The sequence below is a fragment of the Ahaetulla prasina genome, chromosome 1 (assembly GCF_028640845.1).
Source record: "Ahaetulla prasina isolate Xishuangbanna chromosome 1, ASM2864084v1, whole genome shotgun sequence".
Classification (NCBI taxonomy): Eukaryota; Metazoa; Chordata; class Lepidosauria; order Squamata; family Colubridae; genus Ahaetulla; species Ahaetulla prasina.
The window spans coordinates 252652318-252662889 of record NC_080539.1 but is presented as its reverse complement, the minus strand read 5'-3'; the positions used below and the strand labels follow the sequence as shown (position 1 = coordinate 252662889).

Below are 10572 nucleotides of genomic sequence, written 5' to 3'. Positions count from 1 at the left end.
CATGCATACTTGAATGTAGTTATCCTACTCATTTTCTCCAGCCCACAATATTTTTCCTTCTCCGTGTACACTTGTTTCGCCAGTTACCAATGGTCCTTTAAAGTACAAAGTACATCTGGTGGTCATTTTTGCATGGATAAGAGTTTCTGCATCATTATATAGCACCTTCATCTGTCTGCTGGCATCACCCCACAGCATAAAAGAGCCTTCAAACAAGGTAAATTGGATTAAACTCCGAGCTGTCAAACACTCCTGACTCTTCTTCCACCACAAACAGGCTCTGAGAAATGTAGTACAAAGGCAGCTTTGCTGAGACAGTATTCATTATTCCTTGAAGTGCTGCATATTTTTATTTAACAGATTTAAATCCTTCCTCCAGGACTGGCTCTAGATGTTTTAGCATTCTGGGCAAAATCATATTCTGGTACCCCCTATGATTACTGCATATTTAACCTTCAAGTTGGCATACTGATGTGCAGAGTGCAGTTTCACTCTGGGGTGAGTTGTCAACTGTACGCTGATGACACTCAGCTGTACATCTCCACCCTGAACCACCCCAACGAAAACGTTGATGTGATGTCCCGGTGCCTTGAGGCCATTCGGGTCTGGATGGGGACGAACAGACTTCGACTCAACCCATCCAAGACGGAGTGGCTGTGGATACCAGCATCCCGGCACAGTTAGCTAATTCCATCGCTGACTGTGGGGGGGGCGAATCGTTGGCCCCCAGGGAATCGGTGCGCAACTTAGGCTTTCTCCTGGATGTACAGCTGTCTTTAGAAGATCATTTGACGGCCGTCGCCAGGGGAGCTTTTTATCAGGTCCGCCTGATTCACCAGTTACGCCCTTTCCTGGACCGGGAGTCTCTATGCACAGTCACTCATGCCCTCGTTACTTCCTGCCTGGATTACTGCAATGCTCTCTACATGGGGCTCCTCTTGAAGAGCACCAGGAGGCTCCAACTGGTGCAAAATGCGGGGATAGAGGGAGCATCTCGTAGCTCCCATGTAACACCTCTCCTGCACAGGCTGCATTGGTTGCTGGTGGTCTTCTGGGTGCGATTCAAGGTTTTGGTCATCACCTTTAAAGTGCTCCATGGCATGGGACCGGGATATTTACGGGACCGCCTGCTGCCACCAGTAGCCTCCCATCGACCTGTGCACTCTCACAGGGAGGGCCTCCTTAGGGTGCCGTCGGCCAAACAATGTCGGCTGGCGGCCCCCAGGGGAAGAGCGTTCTGTGGGGGCTCCTGCCCTGTGGAATGAACTACCTGTGGGGCTACGCCCACTCCCTGATCTTCAGACCTTTAAGCGCGAGCTTAAGACTTTTTTCTTTCATCAAGCAGGGCTGGCCTAATGATAAATTTTAATCGAAGGTTTTTAATGGGGTTTTTAACGGGGTTATTTTATTCTATAATTTTATTTACGTATTTTAAATATTCAGCTTATGGAATTAGATTTTTAATTATATATTGTATTTTAAATTTTTTGTATCTGTGTTTTATCTATGCTGTACACCGCCCTGAGTCTTCGGAGAAGGGCGGTATAAAAATGTGAACAATAAATAAATAAATAAATCAATTTTTTGATGTATAACTTTAAAACCAACAATTTAACTTGTACTCAGAACCTACCAATAGAAGAGAACATTTGTAGTTCAGGTTTGAACTGCTGGGTCCTTGGTGCGGTCTGAGCTTAGTTGTTTTCTTGCAAACGTTTCATTACTAAACTAAATAACATCACCAGTGCTAGTAGGGAGTGGGATTTGTTCTCATTTGATTTACTCACTTGTAAGCTAACTGGAAATTCATGCTGGCCCTGCAAAGGAGCAGGATATATACATAGTGACCTACTCACAGGTGCTTGAGTTGGATATACTCAAGCACTTGTGAGTATGTAGGTCACTGTATCTTACACTTACCTTGAACCTTCCGGGTAATCTTTAATGACAGTCTCCTATAGAATGTGTTGCAATAGTCCAATGAGGAGGGCAGATGCCCATTATATTGTAATCAGAAAAGCATTCCTTGGAATTAAAGGAGGCTTATTTTTTCCCCCTCACCTTTATTATTTTTATAAATAAGGCAGAAAACATACTCCTCCCTCCTTTTAGTTTCCCTATAACATCAGCACAGTGAAATGAGTTGGGCTCTCAATAACTTTGTGTGCTCTTTCACGTCGTTCCTAAGTTCCCTAACAAAATCAACTAAATTTTCTTTGCTCAGAAAGCCATTTAGAAAGCATGCATTGTTTTATTTATTTAAACATATGATTTCTGAATTAAAGCATTTGCAAATAGATTAAATGTATGTGGTCGGCTGCTATCCAGTTCCGATCTGGATTTCATATAGTATTTGTGAGTAACTTAGGATAGAGTTGATTTTTTTCAAAATATATAATGGTACCCATTGAGCTGCTCATTTTTTCTTTTCTTTTTTTTGGGGGGGTGGGGAATTACATTAGAAACTTTTGTAGCAATTCACGAAAAGGTTTCAGTCTTGCAGTTCCTGCGATAATAAAATAGTCAGGACTTGTAATATTAGTGTTTGAGACCCCTAACTTAACTCTTGCAAAAGCAAATCACATTGGCCACAAGTATCATCTGCATGGTCTGCTCAACAACAAACAAACCCAGCCAGGTTTGATTCTGTTTGGATGGTTTAGTTTTAGAGTCTTTGAGTCTTTTAATACTCTGTTTCCCCCAAAATAAGAAATCCTCTGATAATAAGCCCAATCAGGCCTTTGAGCAATAAGGCCAAGTGCTTATTTCAGGGTTCAAAAAATATATAAAAACAGGGTCTTATTTTCAGGGAAGCACAGTAGACTATAAGTATTCCACTATAAGAGATTTAAAACACGATTTAAAACACGTTAAGAACTCATAATTGCATTTAAAATTGCACTATAATAGGCAGAAAGGTAAACACTTTTAGTCCATGTTAGGATTTGTTCAAACTATAAAGGGCGACTCCATTTTACTTTAAGTTATGTCTGTATATAAATTAAAATTCTAGGCAAGCCATGCATGCCTTTTTCCGTGCGGAGGGAAGCCGTAAACAAAATCTTTAGGCCCTCTTTAGCATCTTTCCAAGAAACTCCCAGTTGCAGTGTTAGAATTTACATTATATATTGTCGTTCATGAAACCAAATGCCACACCTGAAAGCAAGGATAGAACTACAGCTAGAGAGAAATGGTTTTAGTAGAACTACAGCACCCACATGAGGCCACTTGGAAAACTGAAGCCTATCACTGCAAGTCAGTATTTTTTCACATACAATTGATCAATATGAAAATGATAGTATTCCGTAACTACCCACAGCGTGCATTACCTACAAAAAATCAAATGTCAGCAATAAAAACACATTAAATACACAATTTATTACCATCACAACACAGCACTGTTCATCATCGTAACAATCGTAAGACACTTCTGTGTCCTGCCTCAATCCCCAAATATATGCTCTAAAAACATTTTTAAAGCATTATTTTTTAATTCCCAAATTAAAAGTGAGAGTATAATCTTTTTTACGCTTCTTGGCGGGGAGGGGCATGCCACTGGAGGGGAGCTGCTGAGGAAAACACTTCCTTTCCATTGTACCTCACAAGGGAAAGTGAGCACACCCACCCCAAGTATGTTTTGGCTGGGCAAATGGTTGGCTGATGTTGAGCGGATTGCGCTCCTGGCCATAACCTCCATCTTTCATTCATGTATGTAATTAGTATTTGCTACATAATATATATATCAGGGGTCTCAGCAAAGCTGGCTGAGGAATTCTGGGAGTTGAAGTCCACAAGTCTTAAAGTTGCCAAGGTTGGAGACCCCTGATATATAGGATTTTTTTTTCTGTAGCAATAGCACTCAAGACTTATATACCGCTTCATGGAGCTTTGTAGCATTCTTTAACCGGTTTATGGTTTACAGAGTCAGCATATTGCCCTCAGCAATCTGGGTCCTCATTTTACCAACCTCAGAAGGATGGAAGGCTGAGTCTATTCCTAATATTTTTATAAATTTTTATTAGACTAGCATATTGTCAAAATGTATTCCAGTCTTTTAAAAGTGAAGCTATTGCTAAAAGAGCAACCGAAGGAAGTACTGAGCTCTCATTCTCTTGCAGGCCAGGTAAATGTATTTCTTTTGGGGAGCATGAATTGGATGATTTCAGGTAACAGATGGCATCTGGATTGTTGGTTGCCAATCCGTGCTAGATCAGTCAATGTAGCTACTATACACAACAGTAGGCTTAAAAACATATTTTCTTAACAGTATTTTCTCATTAAACATCACAAATGAGTAAGCCTTACATCCTGAAACTATCTACTATGGTGGAAACAGATGCCTTCTATCAGGGAGACCCAAAAGTGCTTTTTCAAGAGGCAACTGGACTTCCTGGTTTTTCTTTGAAGATGTTTTGCTTCCCATTCAAGAAACTGAATAAGCTTCTTGGATAAGAAGTAAAGCGTCTTAAAAACCAGGAAGTCCAGTTGCCTTTTGAAAATGGGACAATCATGACCTGGATGACTGAGAATCTCCACAGACATCTACCAGGGAGAGTACCTAACACTTACAATCACACTGAGCAAAACTGAAGTATTCCTTGATCTTAGAACTGAGACGACCATATTTGAAGAGCTTCTGTAGCCAGGGACTATTTAATACCTGGTGTTTTAAGGTCAGGTTTCTATATGAAACCTAAGGATAGGGAAAGCAAATGAATTTCTTCCCAGCCCTTTTACAGTAGCAGCTATGGAATACGTTTGCATTTTTTTCTGTGTAAGTTTCTGGTCTCTCTTCCTATACTGAATCTGTGTAACAAGGGTATCAAACTGGTGGTCCAGATGCATCACACGCAGGCCTTGCCCACCCTAGCTCCACGAAGGGGTCACACGAGTCATGTGACGGCGTGACCCCGCAAGTTTCACACCTGTGCTGTATAAGGTAGCCTTCAATATCGAATTGCTTGCTATTGTTCGAAGTTGCCACAGCTCTGAACAAGTACTTACTGGGTCCTCATGGTTGCATTGTTGCAGCATCTGGTCACATGATTGCAATTCAGACAATTGGCAATAGGCTCACAATTATAACGTTTGCATCCCAGTCACATCACCTTTTGTAACCTTTACTGCCGGCTAGCAAGTATAATCAATGGGGAAGCCAGCAGGCAGTGGGAAATGTTGATCATGTAACTATGGAATCCTGCAACTGCACAGGATTTGCCTAATGACGATTAGTAGTGCCAGAATTCCCATTCTAAGTCAGTTTAGTCGACTGTGTTGCTTAGTGTCAGTCCCCAGCCCAAATTATCACCAGTTAAGAATTACCCATAGTACCCGTGTTTCCCAGAAGTGGGATATAAGACTGGGTCTTATATTAATTTTTGCTCCAAGACAGATTAGGTCTTATTTTTGGGAAAATGCGGCACTAAATGCGTCCAACCGGCTGATGATCTTAACTGGGGCTTATTTTGGGGGGAGGGCTTATATTATAAGCATCCTGAAAAATTCATCCTAGGGCTTATTTTCTAGTTGGGTCTTATTTTGGGGAAACAGGGTGTATGTGTTCAACAAGAAACAGTGAGATGCATATGGTATGCTTTAGCTCATGTAATAAGGATGGAGAGAGATCTGAAGCAGTCAACAGGATCCAAACTAGTACTGATCTTTCTTAATAGAATATCTTTTCTCTACATCCTTCCTCGCTTCTGCCAACCAAACCCAGACGATTTTCAAATTTTCTCCCTTCCCCCACTACATTTTACTGAATGCTGTTCTATCTGGTGATGGACAGTTCTGAGCCATTTTACATAATTCCTTTTCAACATTCCATTTACTTGGAAAAATTGGAGGTCAAATACAAATAGCACTCCTACATTTTTGCTGAAAATTCAAAATTCTTTTGAGACAAAAAAAGCTTCTTTATACATTTACTCTTCTACCTGTATCTACTTTTCTCTCTGCCCCAAAATAGTAATTTTTTAAATTAATCTCTCTTCAAAAGCAGTTAATAGGAACAACTTTCCAAATATAAAGGACTGCAGATTAATGATCCTGAAAAGTATGCAGTCCTTGACTTACAACCACAATTGAGTCTAAAATTTGTTGTTTAAGTGAGACATTTGTTAAGTGAGCTTTGCCCCATTCTACCTTTCTTGCCAGTTAAGTGAATCAGGATAGTTGTTGAGTTTAGTAACATTGTTAAGTGACTTTAGTTTCCCCATTGACTTTGTCAGGTTGCAAAAGAGCATCACATGACCCTAAGATACTGCAACTGTCATAAATATGAGAGTTGCCAAGCGACTGTATTTTGATCACATGATCATCGGGATGCTACAATGGTCGTAAATGTGAAATATAGTCTTAAATCCTGTATTTCAGTGTCATTGTAACTTCAAATGAACTGTTTTAAGTCAAGGACTATCTATAGTCTGCAGGTATTTCCAAAGCTGTATCAATATTTTACTCATTATTTTTGAAAAATTACTTCTAAGGATTTACAGATTATTTATTATAAATAAAACTGAAGGATCAGTATTAAACATTGATTTCAACATAATAGTTTAATTCAATATGATGTGAGAGTCCTTAAAGTTTTAATTCTGCATTTTTATTACTGCGCTGACTTCTGTGCTGACTTCCTATTTTTGTATAAATGGATCTGGAATGACGAGAAAAAAACGTGTTTAGGCTTGCAGAAAGCCAGTACTGACACAACTGCATATGGTTACATTTTCACAGCCATGTTTAATTGGCAAATAGTGAGTTAAAAGATAGCATTCAAACAAGAATATATTTCTATTGGTCTTTTAGCTCCTTCAGTCTTCTAATGGCAGATTTCACTGTCACCGCTGAAGTGGTGCTGAAAAAAAACAAGAGTATTGTTGTTATTAGAATCAGGAGTTTGGCCACTATTAAGATGTACCTAGAATACTACTACTTATCCCAGAAAGGGGTAAAAGGACTAACACAACAGATCCCTTAACCAACTAAAAATAAAATAATTCAAAGTATGTATTTCTACCATGGCCCCAAATACTCTACACCAGGTCATTTCAATTCCAATCACCAAAGAAAAATCTATTAATTGCATTTGAATATTTCCCTCAGTCTATACAGCACACCCCACCATAGGTATAAATGAAACATTCACTCAAAACTTAAGTCTAAACATCATGCTGTTTTCTTACTTGTAAGTCCAAGCTCCACCAGCCACTGTTTTCATACATGAGCCACAATGCCAAATACCCACTGCTTTCCTCTTCATTTTGGTCTGTAAGAAAAGTATTTTCCCATTTGGGTAAGTATTCAAACTACACATTCAATTGTACTAATGTGCATTTTCTAACTGCACACACTGTTTTCATAAATTGGTACACCTGGCAATACATGCATACATAAGCACGCATCATACGCCGTAGCACATCCCAGACTGCAGCAAGCAAGTCATAGGAGTCACATAATCCCCACCAATGCCTTGGGGCAAAGGATTACTTGAACTATTTTTGAAGCTGTCTTGTAGAACTGCTCCAATAAGGAACACTACAATGCCTTATTTTTAGAAGAGTAATATGGATCAGTTTTATTATTAAAAAAGCAGAAAGGATTTTGCTAACTCCACTTTGAAGAAAGAACGTAAAATTTCCTCAAGCAGATAGCCAATGTAAAAATTCCAAGCACAATAAATGGTACGATTAAGCAGTCTAGTTCATACAAGGGTCAGTAATTAAAAATTAATCCTAGGTTTGACAGTAAATTAGTAATAACTATGGGGAGTCTCTCTTTTTTTTGCACTGGTTATTTTTCAGCACATCTGCAGCAATAAAAATAGCCCAAATTAAATAATGTCTCATCTCTTTAAAACACATTTTTTCTGGGGGTTTTTTTTTCATAACACCTGCGAATTCCTTAATTCTGAAGGTTCAAAACATTTGGAAAATCAATTACCAGTGATAATTAACCTAAACAATAATAAAAAGTATTGTACACTTAATATTATGACAGCGCTCTACTAGGATTTTATAGAAGCATTCTGTATACTGAGCAGAAGACTGAAACAAAGCATTTTTACTGATCCTTCCTTTTCCATAGAAATTTTAATTACCCAATTACCAATACAGGTCTTAATAAACCGCAGTCCCAATACATATGGGAAGAACCAAATAGGAAAGAATGGTTTAGATGGAATGTCCAACTCAAACTTTTTCCTTGTAACTGAAATCCCCATATAAACCACAAAGTAACTATCCATACATTCTCAAGGTTTCACACAGAAATGGCCTTATTATTTCATTCTGGAGGATTCAGAGCATCTTCAAACACCTCAGAGAATTAAAAGAATTTCCAAAACTGTGGCACATTAGCGTAGAGATATATCAATCAGCTCTTACATTTCATAAATGTATATCTAAAGTAAGTCTCTCAGAAATAATTGACCCCTTAAAACTGAAAAGACATGGACATCCTCTAATTAAAAACAATATTTTCATACATTTGCTTCTATAAAGTAGAGTCTTACCTTTCCACAGAAGGAACATGTATACTTAGCATGTTGGCTAATTTCAATTTTCTTCACCATCTTCCTGAGGGAAGCTCCATATCGGGTACCATATTTACCTACAATCCCAACCTTCTTAGTACGCTTGGCCTGTTACAGCAGAGCAACAAAAATGTCACATTTTTCATTTCTGTTACCATTATCTGTTCTCATCAAGGTAAGTACATAGAATGAGAGATATTGTTGTGTATTATTGCAAGGAAGACCCAAATTTTCAGTTGATTTATTAATTTCACAATATAACTTCAGATGTATTTGCATGCCACACTGAATTACAAACTATGAACTATGTTTTTGTCTAATATGTTAGAACCATAGCTCATCTATGCATAAATCTTCTACAAGCACATTTTCAACTTAATACACTTCAGAGTTGAGGGAAAAAAATGAGGCAAGAACCCAATGAATGCAATTTTAAGCCTTCAGAGTTAAGTGGAATACAAATGAAATCAATTTTAAAGAAGCAAACAATAACCAAGCTAAGCACATTTAAATATTGGGGAAGATAATATGCCCTACCAGCCTAATTCCTTATTTGCTTACTATTGTGTCAATGAGTTTAATCTAATTCTTGTTCAAGTCAATGAGATTCTAATCACAATACTTCACCCAAACAACCAAGTGGCACAACTAACAAGATAACTTTTGTTGACTAAAGATGACAAGTGCATAATATTAACATATTAATCACTATATAATTATTGCATATTAACTATTACTTAATTACATATTTACACTTGTTGCCTTGTTACCCAAAATGTACTAAATATTGTATTTAGTTGTATCAGTTCAACTATTATCCCTAACTCCGGATCCCAATACAAATAATTGCCTCTGGATAGTGACTGATCTCTCAGTATTACAAATAAGGCTAGCAGTATCTTGTCCAGGCGCTCCGAGTACTACAAATTGATTTTTTCTCTCCCTACAGAAACCTTAATAAAAGACCTAAAACTTGATGGGAAATTATCAGGAAAAAAAGAGGAGAGCGGACCAACTCCCCCACCCCAATACTTCCCAAAATTAGCACCCTATGTTTTCGATTTTTTTCCACCCCGCAATGACAAACAGAATGGCTGGCTAGTACAGCGTTTAACCTATCCGTGGAATTGGAAAGTTTCAGCCACAAATAATCATTTTTTTAAAAAAGTGTAAGCGGCTAGAAAGGAAATATAGGTTACCTCCTGCAACAAGAGCGCTTTTGTGCAAAAAAAATTAATTAATTAATTAATCAACAAGACTTATAGCGTTTAATTGTGTGCGAAGAAAGAAAACAATTACCCCCCAATTAGGCGCTTTCCATTCAAGCGCCGTTTTGCAGAAAGGAGCGAGAAAGGGCGAAAACTTGGTGTCTTAGCATCTATAGTCCCGCTAATACAGACTCCTGCATTCACATACCCAAACGCGATTCTTACCGAAGCCGGCTGTACCTGGCAGTCTCTGGCGAGCCCGCCCTTAGATCATCCCTACATATTCCCAATATTGCCAGATATCGTTTCCCCAGATATTTCATCCCACATATTTCCAGATGCCGGCCCCGCAAACGCGAGTAACACGAAAGATGGCAGCAGATGAAAACGAATATAAATATTCAACTCCACTCACCATTTTGCTCCTCCAACAGGCCGCGGAGAGAAAGAAGGAAATACCTTCTGCGTATGCGCAGTGTCCGTGCCGTCGCCAGGAGAGACCGGAAGACAAAGTGCTCACACGTGAACAACGATAGAGTCTGACCTTTCCTTTGCGCTCCATTTTATCCTGTGGTCGGACTACGTCGGCGGACCAACTCCCCCCACCAATACTTCCCAAAATTAGCATCCTATGTTTTCGATTTTTTTTCCACCCCGCAATGACTCTTTTTGCTGTTCATGCAAGTGCAATAAAAAGTATTGTTCGAAGGGTGAAATGGGGTTTTTGTTAAAAAAAAATGATTGAACACGTATTTATTTATACAAATATTTTTACTACAGAAAAATTGCTAGGAGTGTGCATAACACTTCTTTGTGGAGAATATTAATGTC

At 38.7% G+C, this 10572-nt stretch overlaps 1 protein-coding gene across 1 annotated transcript; it reads right to left on the bottom strand.

Moving 5' to 3' along the window:
* Positions 1-6721: 6721 nt before the first annotated feature.
* On the bottom strand, positions 6722-10315 carry RPL37A (ribosomal protein L37a). Its single transcript, XM_058196050.1, has 4 exons — positions 10157-10315; positions 8513-8641; positions 7185-7267; positions 6722-6856 (listed from the first exon to the last, which is right to left on the bottom strand). The coding sequence occupies exons 1-4, from the start codon at positions 10301-10303 to the stop codon at positions 6793-6795; spliced, it is 423 nt and encodes a 140-aa protein (XP_058052033.1). The 5' UTR covers positions 10304-10315; the 3' UTR covers positions 6722-6792.
* Positions 10316-10572: the final 257 nt, after the last annotated feature.